The sequence below is a fragment of the Uloborus diversus genome, chromosome 1, assembly GCF_026930045.1.
Source record: "Uloborus diversus isolate 005 chromosome 1, Udiv.v.3.1, whole genome shotgun sequence".
In the NCBI taxonomy this organism is placed as follows: Eukaryota; Metazoa; Arthropoda; class Arachnida; order Araneae; family Uloboridae; genus Uloborus; species Uloborus diversus.
In genome coordinates this window covers 168176471-168199687 of record NC_072731.1, presented here as the reverse complement: position 1 = coordinate 168199687, position 23217 = coordinate 168176471, and the positions used below count along the sequence as shown (strand labels likewise).

The 23217-nt window shown below is 35.0% G+C and overlaps 1 protein-coding gene across 1 annotated transcript in view; it reads right to left on the bottom strand.

Annotated features, from left to right (window-relative positions):
• The window catches only part of LOC129233442 (collagen alpha-2(IV) chain-like), a 148589-nt gene that overhangs the window by 3130 nt on the left and 122242 nt on the right, over positions 1–23217 (bottom strand). The window contains exons 29-37 of the mRNA XM_054867471.1: positions 20393–20568; positions 18297–18540; positions 16093–16200; positions 14856–14927; positions 13680–13802; positions 11878–12120; positions 11475–11609; positions 3706–3861; positions 2064–2372 (exon numbers count right to left, since the gene is read on the bottom strand). Coding sequence (XP_054723446.1) covers positions 2064–2372; positions 3706–3861; positions 11475–11609; positions 11878–12120; positions 13680–13802; positions 14856–14927; positions 16093–16200; positions 18297–18540; positions 20393–20568 — 1566 coding nt within the window. The remainder of the gene's footprint in view (positions 1–2063; positions 2373–3705; positions 3862–11474; positions 11610–11877; positions 12121–13679; positions 13803–14855; positions 14928–16092; positions 16201–18296; positions 18541–20392; positions 20569–23217) is intronic.

The window sequence follows — 23217 nt, the reverse complement described above, 5'->3', positions numbered from 1 at the left end:
CACGACGTTTTGTAAGACATTCAAAGAGTCAAGTTTTTTTTTTCCATTTAAATGATTTTGCACAGACCGGAATAAGTGATAATCCGACGGTGCGATATCAGGAGAATACGGTGGATGAGTTAGGACATCCCATTTCAGGCTGTTCAGTTTGCGTAGCGTCTGTCTTGAAACGTGTGGACTAGTGTTATCTGGATGAGAGACTACGTCTTTGCGATTTGACAAACTCGGACGTTTCTGTTTGATTTATCGGTTCAGATTAGTTAATTGACGACAGTACTTGTTCGAATTAATCGTTTGGCCGGCGGGGAGAAACTCAAAATAAATTATACCCTTGCAATCCCACCAAACACAGAGCATCACCTTCATCGGGTGCAAACTGGCTTTTTGCCATTGCGTCACCATGTTCACCTGTCTGTTTCCATGTGCGTTTGCGCTGAACGTTGTTGTACAGGACCCATTTTTCATCGCCCGTCACTAATCGATCCAAAAAGGCTTGTTTTTGAGCCGCTCGAGTGAAGATACGGCAGCAGAAATTCGCTGGATTTTGTTGCTCTCGGTCAACAAATGGGGCACCCATATATCTAGCTTTAAATCAAATCCGATTTTTTTAAACGCCGAAAAGCGGTTGATCGGTCAACGTTAAGCGCTGTAGCAACTTCCTCTGTTGAAATTCGCGGAGTATTCTGAACTAAAGAACGCAAAACGTTGTCATCAATGTCGGAAGGTCGACCTGAGCGTGGCTCGTCTTCCAGCTTAAAATCTCCGAAACGAAATTTTGCAAACCATTTTTCCACAGTTCGTTTAGCTGGTGCTTGATCTTGATAAACGTCTTGAATGTTTTTTACGGCTGCTGCAACGTTTATTCCCTTTCGAAACTTGTAAAGCATAACATGCCGTAAATGCACTTTATCAACACTCATTTTAAAAGTAATCTTTCTAGAAGCAGTTTGTATCTGCACAAATTATTTTGATTGGAATGAAAGCTGCGTCACCTTTCCAACGATCTGACTTACGTAGGTAATGGTATTAATGACAACACGTTACGTCCGTTCTAATGCCATCTATTGCAACTCTGCACAAACTTTTGCACTCACCCAATATTTTGTTCTAAAAGATAGAGCATAAAAATGTTGGAGATTTTCATAAATTGACATACAAAACAAATTCTATGCTTTATAGACAAGAACACATCGTACAACTTTTATAATTTTTGCATCATCAGTCAGATTTTAAACTTCGGTACGCTTTAGTGGACCAGATGTGTTATTTCCCTTAAATCATGTTATTCTTATTCGTGATGCAATTGTTTATGTGTTGAATCCAGGGATTAATGTCCAACAATAGCAGTGCAAGAGCTCTAGTCTTCAGAGGATATATAAATGCTAAAACAGCCGGAATTCCACCTAAGATCTAAAATGTAAAAAGCCACCTGACATTGAAAAGAAGTGCAGGAGCTGAACTCCCGTTCAAGTTAAGCCCTATTTGAATTCAAAATGAAACTTCATTACCATTCACATCAACTGTAAAAATGTTGCACTTAGTCAATTTTAAGCAACGAACAAAAAATTTCTAAAAATATATCTTAATGAATAATTTTAATTTCAGGGCTGCTTTTATAATGGGAAGAGTGAGTGGTGAGATAGTTAAAGCAAAACTTAAATTCAAACGACATAAATTTTAGAATTGTTTAAAACTAGTATAATAATTTAATCATAAGGACGAAACCATAGTGATTAGTGGAGAACTCTTCATAGTTAAAGGGATAAATTCCAATTATTGCTAAGTTAATCAGTAGGAAAAGCCTACTAAGTGTAAAACTCAACGGTGAAAAGCTTTTAGTGAGAGGAGAAGTTTCAATAACTAATGGAAAATTCACAGAACTCGAGAAAGCTTCGAATGAAGAAGCGAAAGTTTTATTGGAAAGGAAAGACATACTCCAGCTAAATCAAAATAGATTTGTGGGGGAAACGATTGTCAGCGAAGCCATTTGGACAAAAATAATTCCATCCATTGTTACCTTGTTATTCATTATAAAAACCTTGTTATTGATGAAGGTTCCTTACCTAAATCTTGATTGTGTGCCTTTTCATTTCCTTCAATATACAAGAGACTGTATCCGTCCCACAGCCTTTGCATCCCTTGCGGGCACTGTGGTACAAATCTAGACTGACTGTGTTTGACTAATAGGATACCCATCAAGTAATCTCCTCCCGGTATACCAGGCAGTCCAGCTGGTCCTGGTTGACCTCTTGCTCCAGGTAGCCCTTGTGGTCCTGGAAGGCCTGATACACCACGATCACCCTTCATGCCTATCGGTCCTGGCAATCCTGGTAAACCTGATTGTCCGGGCCGACCTAGTTCACCCTTAATACCTGAAAGATAAAGATAATAAAAATGTCACACGAGTTATGTTATTTTTTTACTTTCTACTCAAACACACTTCTGTGCAGTAGATTTTTTTAGAATTTTATTTTATTGCGTAACAAACTTAAAGTTTAAAAGAACTACACAGAGGGGGAAAAATGTCAAGTGTATTGCTATATTCCATGCATTTTGACAAACCACAAGCAAAAAGGGCTTTTACACCCATTTAGAAAAACGCGACATTTGTTCCTTTCATATCACATTAATCATTTAGTACTATTAGGGACTACCGAAAACAACTACAAATACATGTTCTTTAATACTGACCACTTAAATATTTTTGTGTAGCTTTAACCAATTAAATCCACTAGCTCAGAAAAGAAGTAAATAGTATATTTTGAAATTCCAGGATGCCAAAACCGAGTGATCGAGTCATACTATCTTGAAATTTCGATTGTCATTATTTTGTTGAAATCCAAAGCTTCTCGATCCTTATAAAATCACTAACATGAGCCCAAAAAGTCTTTTTACCTATTTATGAAAGAGAAAGGCGCAGGGTTAAGTGTAAGTAAAAGGAAAAGATAATAAACGATTTAAAAAAAATGTTGTTCAAGTAATTAAGAACGTACAGTAACATTTTTAAAATTTTTAACATTCCCAAATGATTAACAGTTTTATAAAGTAAAATAAAAACTGCCAAAAAATTGTTCTGAATTCCGAACTGTCGGTCTACGCTTACTAGTAATTGCGCCGTTATGTCGTTATAAGTTATGGATGAAATTCATAATGTACATACAGCGCAGAGATTTTAAGTGACAGCTTTTTTCTCGAGCAATGGTTAGCTAGTACGCTTTCTTATTTTGACAGTCCGTGATCGGAAGAAATTGAGACAAAATTTATGCACAAAGCTTTCTTTTTCTTCTTTTTTGTGATGTTTTAGTTTATTCAGACAAGAGTTAAAGTATAAAAACGTAAAAGACAAAACTTTTTACATTACTGAAAGTGAAGTTTTTTCAGAGGCTCTTATTTATTTAGAGTAAATGTTATCAGACCGCTCGTATAGCAGTCCAATTCAGGCCCGGGTCTATATTTCTGGATAAGTTAAGGAGTTCAAATCAGGACTAGGACTTGCAGTTTTAGTGAAACATCGCTCCAGTTTGTTGCAGACCAATAAAAAGGAGCACTATTTCAATGTATTGCAATATTCTTATGCCCTTATAATAAATGAAACAATTTGTAGTACGGGGAAAAAAACCCCCTTTCATGAATGTTGAGACTCTTAACGTTGCAACGTTAGTCTGGAAATTTATGCAAACGATTTTCACCGCAAGAATACTTTACCAGGTAATCCGGGTAATCCGTCCAATCCCCTTGGTCCTGGCGGTCCTGGCTCTCCAGGGATTCCGGGTGTTCCAGGTTCGCCTTTAGGTCCTCTCAACAAATTCAACGGTGGCAATATGCCCTTTTCACCCTTTTGGCCTTTCGAACCTGGCTCACCTGCAATAAAAATAAGAAATAAGTAAATGTGCCACACAAAAAGGACTGCTTATTGCTTGTTAGGTAACTTCCTACTACATAAATGCAATAGTAGTATCAAGCATCGAAATTTTATTTTGAATGAATTGCAACTCTACCTTAAAGACAAAGCCTATAACATTTTAAGGGCATTTTACGGCTAAGATTTTTTTCGAATTGCTCCTTGACTCATCGTGCTAGTCCTACCCCCCTTCTTAGTTACATTGGCACCAGTGATGTACCCATCAATTTTTTTGAGGGTATACTCCCAGTTATTCACTATGCACAATATGTGTACGTGATCATATACATAATGTGTTTAAAAAATGTTTGAGAGTATATCCCTTAATACCCTATGGGAACACCCCTGATTGGCACCTCTTAGGAGATAGTTGTTTGATAAAACGGAAATTGTTTATGAATCTCTTTTGCAACACTAATCTTTTGGACTTAATGTAGGCTTTCTCGCTCCTAAGGGATTATTAACAACATTTCCCAAACAAAAGAGAATAATAGTCTCCATTAGGGTAGACTGGGGCACGTTTATGGGAAGTTTTTTTAAACGAATTTTCTAATTTTTATGTTTTTTAACTTAGGAAATTTTAGGCATGGTGATTTTATAAAGCAGTTAATAGAATCAAAATTGGTATATTCAGTGTTAGCTCAGTTTGTGTTTTAACCGTTAAAAAAATGTTTTGGAGTTCAAGTCGGTTGCGTAAACTTGGACAACCGGACGCCGGGGCATGTTTAGGCATTTTTATTTTGACACCTAACGTGGTTCTGTTAGTGTTTTGAACATAATGTCTTACCATCGTTAAAACAAAGCAAATTTATTACAGACCGAATCTATATATATAAAAATGGAGTTTGGTAAATTTGTTCCCTAAGATCTCAGAAACTACCCGGCAGATTTGGCTGAAACTTTCACCGTTTGTTCAGTTTGGTACTGGGAAGGTTTATAGACCAGTTCGAAAAAAATCCGATTGATAGTTCCCTTTTTATTCCAATTTTAGTCCCAATTTTCGCATAAATGCCCCAATATGGGGGTGGGAAAAAACGTGCACATATTAACATTGTATGTCCATCGAAAGAGCCAATTTTTCTGTTGAAGATAGCATCTGTCCGAAGTTTCTATGTGGTATAAAAACGAGTTATGTGCTTTTTTGTTCCCTGTTCGAAGGCTTTCATCAACCCAAGTCATTATTTAGTGTGTCATCTCAACTCCCGAGAATTGTTGTATTGTTGAATATTTTTGCGTTTCGTCTGACTTTTTGAGGCTTTTCTCAAGTCAAATCTTAAAGTAACGTTCTTCCACAAGATTGGCTAAAAATAAATGGATTTGGCTGATCATTTTACTTTTAAACGGAACTTATGTAATTAATGGTTTATTATTATTATTTATGCTGATTGGACACTTGCTCACTATATCCAACCAACCAGCAGAAATATCGCCAGAATTTTTTCAGAAAGATTTCAGTAGCTGATACATTTGGCAGTTTTTTCCCCTGTTGCTGTTTTTGAGCCCAAAGACTGCGTAATAATGTTTCTCAGCTTTCACCATATAAACAAAATATCGCCAATCAAAGATACTTAAAAAAAAAAAAAATACTGTGTAAAATAATTCAGCAACTAAATTAGGCGAATCCATAAACCGCACAAAAACTAAACTTCTATTAATTTTTCTTTTTGCACGATTTCAAACAATCGCCAAATTTTACTACTTATTTTGGAAACATTTCGGATGAAACCGTTTAGCGCCATTTATTTATTTATTTATTTTTTTGACCAAAAGTATCTCAGCATCTGGCAACAATATTTCTATAATAAAAATTAGGTACGGAGGGGGAGTATTATTGAAAGTGTCCCAAAATGATTCTCGCAAATTTGGTAACATTTTAAACCGCACCAAGTGCCCACAAAAATTGAAATTTCCCAAAATAACTAAAGCAAGTGTAAGGGGAACACGGACGGCTACATTTTTTAAAACAGTTCGTACATCAATAGCCATACAGAGAAGGTTTTAGATTTAAAAAAAAAGTACTAACAGATAAATCTTTTTAAACATGCAAAGTTTAATTTCATATTTCGGAAATTCTTCCAATTTGTACAGTGGCTCCCAAAAGTGTTCGTACACTTTGAAATTTTTTAGTAAAACCAAAATAACTCAAAATTGAATTCGAATATGGAGTCCAATATTTTTTCACATCATTACTATGTCATTCTAAATACAACCCATTGGTTTTTTCAAAATATTAACGGATCTACTTTTTGAAATGGGTCAGAAAACGAAGAGACAGAGAAATAACACGCCACAAAAGTCATCGTACACTCAAATATTTTCGAATACATTCATGTTTAAAATTATCATATGCCGTTTTATTAATATTTTTGCATTGTGTTGACCCTTATAAGTCATTTAACTTTAATTTTTTGTTTATTTATTTCTTAATATTGTGCTTATCTATAAAATCGCTGGTATTCGTAAAAAAAAACCGCAAACACCATTCAAAATTCGAATTTGTTTCCCACAGTTGCGGTAAATTGGTGTGAAATGACTAAATTAGTTAATTTATTTGTTTGTATAGTAGAGTGTTTGATAAAATGCTTTAAACAAAGGAATCGGACCGAAAACAAGGTAAGAAAACGTCAACCGGCAAAGTTGACAAAACGGGATCGGAGATTTAAAGTTGGAAAAAATTATAAAAAATACACATTTGAGTGCTGTAAAAGTTTCTACAGAGTTAAAAGAAAAGTTTTACGTTTAATTTTCACCTAAAATTTTTCGTCAAGTTCACTGATTAGCTGGATTAAATGGGGCCTCTTCCCGCAGAAATTTTCTTGTTCGCACGAAAAACACAAAGCTTACGCTTTTCGTCGCAAAATCAAGGATAAATAAGCTAAAAACATTTTATAATTACGTCTTATTTACAGATAAAAATGAATTCAACATTTTTGGTGAAATTGTTGCATAATTGTAAGTAGAAGAAAAAATTAGGAACTTAATCTTAAGAACTTAGTTGGATCATTTAATCACGACGGTAGAGGTGTTCTAGTGTGAGGGTGCATATCAGCATCAGGACTAGGTAGTTCGGAATTTTTTGATGAAATAATGAATCATGCTGTTCCTTTAAATATTTTAAAAACCAATTTTGAACTCTTAACCAAAAATTCGGTTATTGGAAACAACTTTGTTTTTTATCAAGATAACGATATGAAGTACTCGGTTTTCAACGTGTGCGTCTAGTGCTTCAAAAATCGTCCAAAAATTCAGAAAATACCCCCTCAATCTCCAGATTTGAACTTAATGTAACGTATTTAGTCATATCTATAGGCTAGATTACGAAAATACGGCTTTAAAACGAAAATAGAGCTAGAAACAGTAAGACTCGAAGTGTGGTTGAACACTTACTCAGAAATTACGCAAAAAAAAGAAATAAAAAGAATGAAATCTATTCCCAGACGTTTAAAAGGTGTTATGAATACTGTATGATATTCTACTAATTAATAACTTAATAATAAGTTAGATTATTCAATAATATATAGACATTTTATAAAGTGTACGAAGACTTTTGTGACATAGAATTTCCGGCACTTTTTGGTTTTATATTTTTTAAAAATTAATTTTTAATATTTTTTAAAAACTTTTCATGTAGTTTTGTTAAAAATTAATCATAGATCTTATAATCAAATACCTATTCCGAAATATTAAATCTAACCAATGGATTGGGGCCTATTTCGTTGAAAGTCGTAGGTGTACGAAGACTTTTGGGAGCCACTGTATATGCTTAAATGTCGTGCTATTGTTTCTAAATGAATACTATTTTGTTTTTTATACTTGTTGCTATTTTAGTTTTATGAGTAAGGAAGAAGCTCGGTTTTTAATCACATCAAAAAGGTTTGTTTTAAATTCTTTCGCTTAAAACGGAAAACAAGGGCAAGTAACGATTGTTTCTCATAATTATTACTGACCCAGGCAACGCCGGGTATTTTTGCTAGTAGTGTATAAAGTAAAAGCTGAATGGGCATGAAGACAGCACTACATGATTGTAATATCTATATGATACGATTGAGTAACTGAATTAAAAAATAAATGGTATTTTTCAAAACTAAATAGCCTAAAAATTCTAAAAAGGTTTGAGACAGTTCGGAGCGAAAAACGCGTCAGGGCACGTTTGGAAGTAAGACACCGTAAGAACGTGCATAAAGGTGCTCCGACGTTAATGCGTAAGCTTATCCCGTCGGCAAGTTTGGATTTATTTTTAAAGTGAAAAAAAATTTAATAACATTTCAGCTCATACAAGTACAATTCTCAAAAAAGGATAAAATTCTACTAATTACTTTCTTCTATATCTAATATATAGAAGAAAGTATTGGATTCGTGCAAATTTTCGAATTTCGAATTTTGACGGATTCGAACGTTTTGAGGTGTGCTGAGTCCACTTCGACTATTTTTGGAAAATGTCTGTCTGTCTGTGTGTGTGTATGTATGTGTGTGTGTGTGTGTGTGTGTGTGTGTGTGTGTATGTATGTGTGTCACGTCTGTGTGTGACCAGTTTTTTGTGGCCGCTCTACAACAAAAACTACCGCATGAAATCGAACGAAATTTGGTACACAAATGTGCCCCTATGTGAACTTGTGCCCATTAGTTTTTGGCGCGAATTCCTCCAAGGGGGGTGGAGCAATGGGACGTTTTTCGAGTTACGCGTGCTTGCTATTCCTCAGGAAGTTACTGGCGGAATCAAACAAAATTTGGTCCATATGTTGGTACTAACAGGAACAGGTGCTGATTCAATTTTGGTGTCAATAACTCAAACGGGGGTTGAGCTATAGAACGTTTTTTGTCGTCAATTGTGACTGCTGTATCTCAAGAAATAATGAACGGAATGAAAGAAAAATTTATCGGCAAGTAGCCCTTAGTGGGTATAAAAACTGATTTTAGTTTTGTGTCAACAGCTAAAAAGGGGGTAGCGCAATCACCCGTTCTTTTTTTCCATTTTGAGTGCCCTATCTCAAGAAGTAATGCTACGTTCTGGTTGAAATTTGGAATATATGTGAATCCATATGTAAACAGGCTTTGGTTCTATTTTGACGCCAATCGCTCCAAGAGGTGTTGATTTTTTTTTTTTTTTTGCGAATAAAAATATTTTTATTAATGCAACAATAAGAAACATAAATCGTAATAGATTGTCGTCTGCGTATTTCTCGTGATTTTAATTGTATGGAAATGGTAGGAAATATTATCTCAATGATTTAAAATTTTTAACTGTTGCCAGCTTACGTTTGCTAACAAATAAAATATTTGTAATTCATTCAAGCAAGGCTTTTAAAATAACTTCCAGTTTTCGCTCTTTTGCTTTGCTTTTAAAATAATTCAGACATTGGGATGGTAGTCAAGTTTTTGCATGTGTAATTTTGTTTTTGTTGGGAATATTGCTTCCTCGTCAAGCATGGGGAGGGATCAGAAAAAAAAAGAAAAATATAGAAGAAAGTTTCGTGATGGCCACAACATACTAGTTTTTATATATCTTTACTTTCTTCTATATCTAATATATAGAAGAAAGTATTGGTTTCGTGCAAATTTTCGAATTTCGAATTTTGACGGATTCGAACGTTTTGAGGTGTGCTGAGTTCATTTCGACTATTTTTGGAAAATGTCTTTCTGTCTGTGTGTGTGTGTATGTGTGTGTGTATGTATGTGTGTATGTGTGTGTGTCACGTCTGTGTGTGACCAGTTTTTTGTGGCCGCTCTACAGCAAAAACTACCGCATGAAATCGAACGAAATTTAGTACACATATGTGCCGCTATGTGAACTTGTGCCCATTGGTTTTTGGCGCGAATCCCTCCAAGGGGGGTGGAGCAATGGGACGTTTTTTGAGTTACGCGTGCTTGCTATTCCTCAGGAAGTAACTGGCGGAATCAAACAAAATTTGGTCCATATGTTGCCATTAACAGGAACAGGTGCTGATTCAATTTTGGTGTCAATAACTCAAACGGGGGTTGAGCTATAGAACGTTTTTTGTCGTCAATTGTGACTGCTGTATCTCAAGAAATAATGAACGGAATGAAAGAAAAATTTATCGGCAAGTAGCCCTTAGTGGGTATAAGAGCTGATTTTATTTTGGTGTCAACAGCTAAAAAGGGGGTAGCGCAATCACCCGTTCTTTTTTTCCATTGTGAGTGCCCTATCTCAAGAAGTAATGCTGCGTTCTGGTTGAAATTTGGAATATATGTGAATCCATATGTAAACAGACTTCGGTTCAATTTGGACGCCAATCGCTCCAAGAGGTGTTGATTTATTTATTTATTTATTTTTTTTTTGCGAATAACAATATCTTTATTAATGCAACAATAAGAAAGATAAATCGTAATAGATTGTCGTCTGCGTATTTCTCGTGATTTTAATTGTATGGAAATGATCGGAAATTTTATCTCAATGATTTAAAATGTTTAACTGTTGCCATCTTATGTTTGTTAATAAATAAAATATTTGTAATTAATTTAAGCAAGGCTTTTAAAATAACTTTCATTTTTCGCTCTTTGCTTTGCTTTTGCAATAATTCAGACATTGGGATGGTCGTCACGTTTTTGCATGTGTAATTTTGTTTTTGTTGGGAATATTGCTTCCTCGTCAAGCATGGGGAGGGTTCAGAAAAAAAAAAAAAAAAAAAAGAAAATATAGAAGAAAGTTTCGTGATGGCCACAGCATACTAGTTTCTTTCTCAACTAAGTATTATTTATTCACAATAAACTTCAAAACGTTCAACACAAAAGTTACTCAACTTGGCTGAAAACAGATTATTATTTCTGCACGCTAGACCGAAGCTCGACTGATGCTCAAAAACTTGTGAGAATATGTGCTTGAGAGCAGCATCAATGTGTTATGACTGTTGGCTCTCCAGTTACAATTCATTTTGAAAAAAGGGCACTGCGTAAACGTGCCCCATGCGTAAACGTGCCCCGGTCTACCCTAATGTTTACATGCTACATGTTTTGGAATAACATAACTTTCAATAATTTGCATTAATTTTGAAAGCAACTTATGCATAAGCTTTCACTAAGGAGGAAATTTCTGAATGAATTAAGATTTATTTTGAATCCAATTTATGATTTTTTTTAAATTGAAATTCTTACTAATTTCGGGGAAGGTCCACGCCCCTTCGATCCTCTTCTTGGTTAGGCGACTGTACTTGATAGCGAACTAATAAACCACGCAGTCGAGAGTATCATATATCGCTGTATTGCTTCCAGACGGGATCATATCTCGTATTGATGTCCCTCTTGACATACTAAACCGGCACATTCAATATGTTATGCATGTGCTAATACTTAAAACTTTATAGCTGTTCAGTTTTTACTTAATTACTACCTTACGGTGCCTCGTACATTCTGTACAACTTTTATCAAATAATAGGTGTAAATTTTTGAGCAATCGAGATTTGGGGTATATTCTTTTAATTTTTGAAACCAGTAAGTTTTCACTTTAACGCAGCTTTTACAGCACGTATGCAAGAAAGTAACTCACAGTCAACAATTCAAACGGTTGAGTATTCATTTATACATATTGTAATAAGTTGAGAATAACCGAAACACATACCCCTTAATCCTTCCAATCCTGGTTGTCCTGGTAGTCCGGCATCTCCTTTTGCACCGGGGAAGCCTGGCGGTCCGGGAAATCCTGGGTCTCCTTTGAGTCCAGGTAATCCGGGTAAACCTGGAAAGCCTTCCCGTCCTAAAAGACATGACGGTATTCTTAAAAAATGCAACTACAATAGCGTATGTTAATGTATTCTCTGCATCGAATATCCTACTTAAAAGCCTTTATTTGACAACTATATAGAAACAAAGTCTTTGTTATTGCCAATTTGATATCCCGTTTGTTAAAGAAAAAAATTGCGATAAATATGAATTTTTTTTTTCTCTATTTTAGAACCAAAATTTATTTTTCACTGGCTCGGTTCCTAAAAAATTTGGATGCAGGTCTAATGAAACATGTGTACCTGATGCTCCGGGCGGTCCTCTCAAACCTGGTGGTCCTTCTAGTCCAGGCAATCCACGTTCTCCTTTCAAGCCAGGAAATCCTGCTAATCCTGGATCTCCTTTCACCCCTGGCAAGCCACTTCGACCTGGTGGTCCCGGGAAACCTGGTTCTCCACGCTCTCCTTTCGGTCCTGCTATTCCTGGTAAGCCTTCATCTCCTGGTGGTCCTCGTACTCCTGGCATACCAGGGAAACCAGCGTCTCCTAAAGTATAACGGTATTTAGTTAATAATCTATTTCTGGAGTTCTCAGCCTTTCAGTTTCTGCTAGCCGTCAAGGCGGCTAGTAGAGACTAGTAAAACTGTAATGATATTTATGTGCTGTATTCAATGATTCTTTTGAGTGGCAATGCTAAAAAGAAACTAATGATCTAAGTTCTCATGGTTTATTGTTATACCTTTAGAAACTAGGGTAACATCCACGTGCTGTTCTTCTAAAATTATGGTGTCTCATGAAAGGGGTCAGGGTAAAAAGTACAAAACTGGTATATAATTCACAAAAGCTCTTAACCAGAAAACCATTATTTAAAAAACAACAACAACATCAAATAAGTAGTAGTTGATAGAGCATAGTGAAACATACTTTTCTTGAAAAATCATTTGCCCTCGTCCCCCGTTATCGAAAGATGAGCTCTAAAAGGTTGGATATACTTTTTAAAAAAGTGACCAAATTTAGGTAGAAATAGACACTTTCTGCCGTTCTAGTTTCGTTAACATTACAAAATATCGACATCCTGATCATCGTTTCCAGAGCATCCCATTTTTCGCTAAATTTAGCAATTTTCTTTAAATTTGGCCCGATTTTAAGACCTCATATTTTGGTAACGGGGGACAAGGACAAATGATTTGAGTTCTAAAAACAAACGTTTCACCATGCTCTTTCAATTGCTGCTTATTTGAAATTTTATTTTCATTATTAGACTATTTGTGTGATTCACTGCTAAGAGACTTTTAAAGGGGAAGCAAACAAGCAGCAACAGTTATAACAAGCAAGATAGTACTCCCCTCCCCCTTCTACTGACCGAAAAAGTCTCCAAACTTTTGAATTGGTTTAATGACTGCGTCCAGACGTCTCCCTCATTGAAACATAACACTTTTTGCTTGTCACTCAGTGTTTTCCACTTTGTCTTTCAGTTGTTTCCGATTTTCATTCACTATCGCTAAACTGCAATTTTTGACGTGAAACTCAAAATTTGCGTATTGGAAATAAGAATTTGCATTTGTGACTTTCTTCTCCCATTTTTTGCAAAAATAATTTCTCATGTACTGCTATTTTACAGAAAACTTATAATATTCTTTAATTGTTTGTGCAGTGTATATCTTTACTAATAATAAAGCTGAAAGTCTCTCTGTCCGGATCTCTCTCTGTCTGTCAGGATCTCTGTGACACACATAGCGCCTTGACCGTTCGGCCGAGTTTCATGAAATTTGGCATAGAATTAGTTTGTAGCATGAGGGTGTGCAACTCGAAGCGATTTTTCGAAAATTCGATTTTGTTCATTTTCCATTCCAGTTTTAAGAACATTTTCCCGAGCAAAATTATCATAAGATGGACGAGTAAATTACCAAGTTTTCATAACGTGGAACCGTAACATGGGCAAGCCACTTGTCGAGAAATTCATCACACATTATTTGCAAATATGCAGGCAAACCAAAAGACCTTTTAAAAAGGCAAAGACGTGCGGGTGCCACTAGTGCAATATAAACCAAGTTTGAGACAGTTAACCTGCATAAATGCTCTATGATATACATTGTTTAATATACCTTTCAGTCCAGGTAAACCAGGGAATCCATCAGCTCCGGGTCTTCCTGGTGCTCCTGGGTCTCCTTTGATGCCGAAACCAGGTCGTCCAGGTGCTCCTGGAATTCCGGGAAGTCCTGGATCACCTGAAATATTAGTAATAGGTTATTAAAAGACATAATCATTTGCCGACTTTTTAAATAACACTCCTCGTTACTGTGAGCTTATCTAACTACTTTGAGTGACTGAAAATGTGATGTCGCATGAACGCTTGAGTAGAATGTTGTGAAACTATTGTTTGGGCACACCTAACCTGTCAGCTTCGTAATTGTGTGATTAGGACCCGTGTAGCCTTCCCAATGCTGTCAAGTTAGGCTTGCTCCTATTGCAACCTGAAATAATTGTAAGCTGAGTGATAATAGCAGATTCTGGGATCACCATGGGAGATTCAAAGTGAGTGTAGATTCTTTTCTGAGGAATAAAGAACCACTTCCTTTCGATTATTAGTCTCGTATGCTGCGCTGGCAGAGCTCCTGTGCAAATGGTAAGTGCTCTACTTGGTTGATATGTGTCTTGTCTTATGCGCTACTGCGTAAAACCGAAAGCAAATCGGCATTCCGCGCTCTAAGAAGAAATTGTCGTGTTATCGCCTGCATTCAATTGAGGAATCAAGGCCTTGGTCAACAGGGGATATCAAGTCTGCCCTTGCACATGGTGAAGGATATCAACATTTGGTATAGGACTACTGTGATTTAATGCCTTACACCAGTCTGCACGTTTTAGTCTTATTACCATTAGTGGCATTATTTTACATGTATTCAGTCGTCTGTGTGCTGAAACTACTTATCTTAGTGGCATCTTGTCCTTTTCACTAGTGCCGTGTTTCCAAAGAGACAAAAGAAGAAATAAAAAAAGCCAAATGATTAATCTGCCCTCTTACAATGTGTTCCAAATGTTCGGGAAAACTTTTCATTTTGCGATGATTGAACAATTCGGTAAGCCGGACGATTAGCTAAATCGTCTGCTCATTGCTTCCTGGTGTTGCTTTTTAGCCTACTTTCCCAGTAAAAGTAAGAGAAAGAAGAAAAAAAAATCAAGTATAATCAAAAAATATATCTGATTATTGATTGAAAATTGTGTTAATAAGAGATGAAAGAGATTCATTTAAAAAATTTCTGATTTTATGTAGTTGTGCGAACCTGGTGCGCCTCTAAGCCCTTCTGGTCCTGGAAGTCCTTCTAAGCCAGGAAGACCACGGTCACCTTTGGAACCTAGAAAAGAACAGTAGTAAATTTAAACCTTCCGGAGGAAAAAATAGCGGAGTAATTTTCTTTGTAACTTGCAGTTGCAAGTGAAATTTTCAAAATTTAATGCTGTTATTTATTGGCATTATAGCCATGTGATTGCTATAAAAAGGGTAAATAAAAGATAGATTTACATAAATCGCTCATTTTTTATTTGGGCCATGCCACGAAAAGCGGTCATTTTGTCCCGCACGTGTTGCCTCACACATTTCATTTGAAGTAATAATTTAAAAGAATATTGAACAAAATCTTTTTGCTAAAGAAATCACAAACATATGTGTAATTTCTCAGGCAAAAAATTCATTCGTTAACATTTTAAAATTTTACTTTTTCATGAAATATAGGAACTGTCACGTTCGGAACGAAACGTTGGCTTTTTGAAGAACCATTTACATTTTTTCTTCACAACGTACTTAAAAATGTTGCATAGTTTACAATAATGTAATACCCTTTTTATAAATATTTATGTAACAGAATAGAATTCTATCAGTACCTATAGAGTTATACCGCAAAAAACATATTTACTAATTTCATGCTGAATTTCCACCATTTTCATTGAACATGAGATTTAAAACTATAGAAAACTACTGACTTTTTTCTTCACAACATGCACAGAAATGCGGTTCAGTTAACAAAAAATATGAATATAATGTAGTTTTTTGTTCATAAAAATCTTCGATAGGTAACAGAATGGAATTATATCAGTATAGAAGTGAACATGAAAACGTATTTGCTTTTTTTCAAGCTGAACTTCCACCATTTTCATGGAATTAGAGATGTAAAAATATTGAAAATTTAAGCAATGTAACAATTTATTACGCTCTATGTTTTTACAAAAGCATCTCAAAGTTTAATTTGATTCGTTTTCGTTGCTTGACAACTCTCGACCTTTAAAGGAATTCGCAGAGTTTAACGATGGTCTCTGAAACATTTTATGAAATTATCATCTGTTCTGAGGATGATATAAACAAGAATTTTTATGTCTTTATCTGACACAGCGAATAAGTCTTTTTTTGCTTTAATTCTCTAAAGTAGCTTCAGCTTTGTAATCAATATTATTTTAGAAAAAACAAGCTGAAATAAAAGAAGAAATTTATTTAATTGTTTTACCAACGTCTAAAATTAGTAGTACCTGGAATTCCTGAAAGGCCATCATTTCCTCTTATGCCTTTAGGTCCGGGTGCTCCTGGTAGACCTGGTAAGCCGGGTTCTCCTTTCTGACCTCTTTCCGCTCTATCTCCTAATATTAATGCAATAGAAATTGAGTGTAACGACAAAACGAAGTGTAAAATGTAGGTTTTCCTTTCACATATGTCATTTTCATACAACTAAACGTTAGTATAAGCTTGAATTAGCTATGTGTTTGCTCAGGACTTGCCATTTAAGTGTATATTTAAGCTTAGAGCAACTAACATTTCGCTGTTTGGATAAAAAAATAATAAAAACAATAATGCAGTTCAAAAAAAAATATTCAAGATTTTTGGCAAATGTATATTAAAGTAAAGAAAGCAAATTGAAATTTTTATGAGCAAATGCACAAAGGATATCTTTAGCACAATGCAGAAATTATGATTTGAAAGGGTTTAAATAAAAAATATTTCTTCCTACTTTTTACTTTCTTGTATGATTATTTTTTAAGTATCTTTTCATTCAGGCTGCAAACACAAGACAACTGTTTTCCACGGACAACAACCTAACCATTTATGAAAATTTAATTCTGTTATGATTTTTTTTCTGGTATTTCACTAAGTTTATTAAACGAAGTCTTTCCCTCTCAACCCAATTTACAATTGTCTGCAAATTGATCTTTTTTTAAAGTGTACAACCACAAAAATTAATTAATATCACGGTACTTGGCCGGCACGACCAGGTCACACTGCCTCCCTAGGCCTGGCCTCATGTGTTTAATCGTAAACCAGGCTCTAGGATCAACTAGGTTTTAGGAAGAAAAAAAGATGTATGTATGAGATCTGACAAATAAAGATATATATAGCAGCAAATAAGATTATTGGAACTAACCAACGAATATAAAATTAAGTCATCCGAGCTTACTATTAAATGGAGTAAAATGCAACAGATATCCATTAAACAATTATAATAATATATATTCGCATAAGCAGTCATGCTATTTAACTACCAATAGTTCAATTGAGGTATCATTTTTTTCTCTCTCTAACAAGGAGACCTTACGTTCTCGGAAATTCAGATTGGGATGAAATTCAGAAGATTAGTAGTACCCCTTGAGAGTATCCAAACAGTAAAATAATAAAGTGCACTACCCAGAACACTCCAAGAAAACAGCCTCTAAAGTTTTGGACGCAGCTTATATATACTCTTAGAGATTTGTCACCAGCTGCAGCTCGGTAGCTGTGTGGTCAGCGTACTGAATTCCCGTACAATCCATCCCAGGTTCGATACCTCTCGAAGAATTTTTTATATAAACTTATAAAGCGACTGTTTCCACGCTAGATGAAATTTCAATTGAAGATAATACTTTATTTTTAAATAAGTAATGTATTTTTAAAAGAGAAAATAGAGATACATTCAATCGATTATAAATTACAATTTGAATTAAAACGGCAACAGAATTAGGGTAGGACTTGTTAATTTATGCATAAAATATAACAATATCGTTTAATTTATCAATTATTTATTTATATACATACACCAGAATGATAATTATCATAAAAACATGGAAAACAGAAACTGTTTTGACATCTTGCACAATGTATAAAGGAAGATTGTTTACAGGAGCAACCTTTCTGTAAAAGATTCGTAGGAAAACACACTTCACAAATATTCATGACAATTTCTCTTTTGTCAGAAAGTTTAGAAGCATACCAGGCATACCGAATCATTTTATTAAAAATTGGCGATGACAGTTGATGAAGGACTATTGATTGTATTTTTATGCAGTCTTCACGAGTATTTATTTTTTTATTATTTTCAACGAAATACGCACAATTTTGTATGCATTATATTACATTCTTTACATGTCTATAAAAATAGACGTCGCAAGGTTGAACAAGTGAGGTACATTTTGGTGAAAAAAAAAGAATTCTTCAAAAGGTATCGAACTCGGGATGGATTGCACGGGAATCCAGTACATTGACCACATAGTCAGCGAGCTGCTGTTTGCGAAAAATCCCTACTGGTATATAAGCTTCGCATAAAACTTAAGCGGCGGTTTTCTCGTAATGTTCTGGTTAGGGCGGTTTATTACTTTCATGTATTGATACTCTCAAGGGGTACTACTAATCTGCTGAATTTCATCCTGATCTGAATTTCTAAGACCGCAAGGTCTCCTTGTAAAAAAAACTAAAATCTTTCCATTACCTGGCGCTCCAGGATATCCTCGGTCGCCTTTCTCTCCTGGAAACCCGTCAAGTCCGGGCAAACCTGGTGGTCCTGAATCTCCACGATCTCCTTTAGGTCCTGGAAGGCCAGGAAGTCCTGAATCACCCGATTCTCCCTTCAGCCCTGGAATTCCAGGGAATCCAGGGTCTCCTTTTGCTCCGGGAAAACCTGGTTGTCCTGCTAGCCCGCGTGGACCGGGAAATCCGGGAAGACCTGGTAATCCCTGTGATGAGTAAAGTGTTTGATTTTGCATCATGTAAATATAGTGGGTATACTTCAAAAATGTCATACCAAGAAACGCATTGTGTTACAACTGTACGAACTATAATGCTTTATAGTCCAAGAGCCCATGGGTGCCAGATCTACGTCATTGTGTAAAGGCCCAAGATTTTTCTGCGTAATAACACTACAGCAGGTAAGAACAGTTCGCTATTATTTTAGCAGGAAACAGGTAGTAAAGGTGCGTAAAATTGTTGCAAAGTAACTCTACATAAAAAAAAAAGAAAAAAGAAGAAGACCCTAAACATTATAGATTCATTCCATGTCACATGACCTGGTGGTCCTCATCCAACAATCTCCGATTTGAAGGACGGTTTAGCGAGGTGCAGACATGCTTTTGAAACTAACCTATGCAAATTTTGAGCTTCCAAGACACAAATCATGAGGATCTAAAATATCTCAAAAAGAAAAAAAGTGTGCTCGAATATGGCCCAATGGCGGATCAGCCTAAGCATGATAATTCGTTTCACAAAGTTGATCCGTTATTTTGGAGCTTTTATATTATTGATCCTAGATCCTCAGGATTTAGGTCTTGGAAGCTGAAAACTTGTATAGGTTAGTTTCAAAGGCGTGTCTACACCTCTATAAAATTTCGTTTGAATCGGAGATGATCGTGTGGAGAGGAGACGACGAGGTCACTTGATGTTGAATGACTCAATGATGTTAGTTTTTGACGCACCTTTAGCTACCTGTTTCCTACTAAAGCCAGCGCGACTCGGCTTAAATAACAGCAAACCTTTCTTAACTGCTATAATGTGCTCATGCAGAAAAATTTTGGGCCGACGTATAGGTCTAGCGCTCACGGGCTCTTGCTCTATTATATTTTATGCTGGAAATAAAAACTGCCAATTGAACAGATCCCCTTTTGTTCACATCTCCACAAATAAATCTCACATAAAGCATCTCTCATATACGTCTTAAAAAGGTTATTTTACAACATTTTCAAAGAATAATCAAGGAGAAGGATCCATTTCCCGCTATTAACTAGATTATTTACGGAATAATACATGAATACCGTTTTATCTGTGAAGCGTCTGAAAAAATATAAAGCTAAAATTTATGGTCTGTGTGAATTGATTATTGAGACAAAAATATAGCATTCAACAAACCTCTTCGAGTTTCTTCTAGTGTTCTCCTAAATCCTAAATAAAAAGTAGTATCTCACAGAAGTCCTTTAAAAAGACATTTTTCCATAGGGCAAAAATAAACTCGGATTCGAAACTTTGATGATGCTCATCACATTGATGCAGTTCCCTCTGTTTCTCTTAGTCTTTGTGAATTCGGTGTGTTATTTCAAGTCATCCTAGTAGAATTTCACAGCAACAATAGTAATAAGATAGGAAATGAAGAAATGTATCCCAACAACTTCTTTAGCTGAAAAGTGCGGTTAGCAATTATTAAAAGTGTTTTATCTTCAACTGAAACGAGCTCTAATTTTTTTTAACTTTTGGCACCAACAATTTCATAAGTTAATATTCAAACGCATCTGAATCTAACGTTTATGTTCTAAGTAAAGGATAAAAAAAAGGTATCCATTATGGATCAACAACAATGGTTATTGCTTTTCTAAATAATGGAAGCTTTTTAACTTTTGAAATCATAATTAATGAGAACTTTTCAGTGTCAGCAGTATTTGAACATAAGTCATAGTAATTCATTCTTTGTCTGCTCTGAATCCAAGTTGAATTTCATTTTTCAATAAACATGAGCATTCATAAAGAAGCATAAAATATAAATCCACATAATTCCTCTTGCAGCTTCCAAGAAATTTATTTTCTTAACCATCTCATACTTACGGGCTCTCCTTTGTTGCCAATAAATCCTGGTAGCCCGTCTGAACCTTTAGCGCCAGGGAAACCAGGAGGTCCTGGTTGTCCTTCGATTCCTCTCTCCCCGGGTGTACCTGGTAGTCCTGGTAAACCTCTTCCAGGAAGACCCGCGTCTCCTTTCAATCCTGGTAATCCGTCAAGACCTGCATAAATGTATCAAAATGTGAATATGATCCATTCATTCAAGATGCATAGGCAAACTCTTCCAAAGTACTGATGGGGGAAAAAAAATAAACACTCTTTCATATTGGAGAATTGTTTACTCTTAGAGACACATGAAATGAGTCGATATTTTAAGAATAATGTAACTCTATGAAATTCCATTACTAACATTTTGTTAAGGGTCGTCTTTATATCAAAATGAACATCAACTTAAAAATTTTCAATGTTTTGAATTTTGCTCTATTTGATTCAGCCTATGTTTCAAAATTAAACTGAAAAAATTAAAAAATATTAATGATTAAAAAGTGTTTTGGTATTTTTGAGTATAATATCTGAAGTACCTTGTGTGAGACCAAGATTTTTTTATATCAGAGTATGAACCAAACCAAAAACAAATATATTGTCGTCTATGGTCTCAAAAATGTAATTTTATTTTTTAAAAATACGCATCATAAAATTATTAATTTGAAAAAAAAAAAAAAAAACTGATATAAAACCATACTATACATATTTTAATGGGAAAGAATATTCCATTAAAATACAGCATGGTATATTATATGACGTGAAATATTCGGCACCTTTTTGACAAATTAGGCCGGATAACAGGAAGATTGCATCATTGCACAGGAATTTTTTTAATGCTTCTATTAAATGCTATCAGTGTCTGAGGAAGTACTGACATACCGCATAATCTGAACTTATTATATATTAATCACTATTTATAAATAATGCAAAAATGATTTAAAAAACTTAAGTATTTCTAATTTTCCATTCATTTTTTTGACTCGACTTAAGCAAATTAAACGTACTAAAATCAATCAAATGAACCTAACTAGAATTAGATGACAAAGTAGACTGTAATCTTAGCTTCCAAACTTGATTTCATTTGGAAATTTTGTCAAGTTGGATAACAAACTTTAGAAAACTTTCAAACAAGAAGCTGCCGATCGTAGAAGAAATTATTTTAGCAAAATGGGAGAGAGTTTCACTTCTTTTTTCCCCCAAGTCTGTAACAGTAAGAATTATTTTCCAGTTTGTAAAATGAAACCCCCCATAATTGCAACTGAATATTTGACTAACGGTTGTAACGGGTAGCCTTTGAAAACATCTTAATGCTTTGCTAGATTGTTTTTCATTGCTTCGTAAGCTTTGACCTTGAATGTATACATGTTGACAGACCCTGAGTATTTGGTTGATATTTTTTGTTCTGCCGTTGCAATGCTATCAAATTAGGTACAGTGAAACCTCTCGAAGCGGCCACCCCCATTAACAGCCAGTTTCCCACGAATTTTTTGGCCTATTCGCATAATGTTAAATCAGCCCTTACGAGCGGCCACTCAAACCCCTCTGAGCGTCAGGTGTAGTCGCCATTCTGGGCTTCGAAATAGACTGGCGTCTACTCTTTCATTTTGTTTTTTTTACCTGTACAGTTTTGTTAAAAGAGCTGCCAGGAGTCCTCTATGTGTTTTTGCGGTGCAACGTTTTACTGTGTATGGGGGGGGGGAGGGCAGGGCATTTCGAGAAATAGGTACGTGTAGGTGGGAACTATCGTTTCTCCTCTTGGCTGCTTTTGGTAATCTAGGAGGACTGATATTATTCCTTAGATGGAACACCATAATTTTAGTTTTTGGGAAAATATTTAAATTTTGACAATTGTTTCATTCATTGATTGATGATTGAAAAAAAAAGACTTTTAGGTGGCATTTTGAATTTAGATGGTGAATCTTTTAATATTTGTTGCAATAAACAAAAGTTACCAATAAGTAGTATAATATAAAAGTTTTCAACACAGTAAATGCTGGAGGTAATTTGACATCATCACTAATTCGTCAGCCATAGCTGATGACTCAATTCGGAATTTGCTTTAATATGGTTAAAATAAATTTGAAAAGAAAAAGAGTAGTTTCCGTAAAACTAGAAACAAACACAAATTGAATAATTTTTGCCTGCACAGGAGAAATTATGGAATAAAAAAATATTTATTTTCTTAAAAAATCATTTTAAAGTGTTGAATTATATTGTTAATAGTGCAGTTGGAGTTCAATAATGAAAACCCTTAAGCGCGTCAAACCCCTCTATGCGACCACATTTTCACGGAACAGAGGGGTGGCAGCTCAGAGAGGTTTTACTGTATTTAGATTTCTTTTCTTTTTAAATATTTAATAATGTTAGTAAAAAATAGGGCTTTTTTTTCAAAAACTCAAATTTAGTGTTAATTTTACTTTGTGCATAGCTCCTTATCAAATTTTCATTCAAAACATTTAAAAATTTTTTTTAAATCCATGTCGATTGAAACTTCATCCATAGTTTGCATAACAGACGAGTAGTTAGGAGTTTTCTCTTGTCATGACTGTACCTTTGAACTAGAAGTCAGTAGATTCTAGTTTAGAAGTTTGAAGTTTATTAATACATTTTGTTTAAAACTTTACAATTCAGATATCATTTAGCATCATCAATGTTTAGGCAGAAAAAGAAAAAGTCTTAGTTTTCAAATCGCTGTTTTAATTTATCTCACGTTTCGAACAGCCTGGTTAAGCTGGGAGCAAAATTTTCGTCTGGTCCTCAAGGAAATTTTGTTGGAACATGCTTTTTAAATGCTGAGAAATTACCAAGAGCATAACAAACTTGGC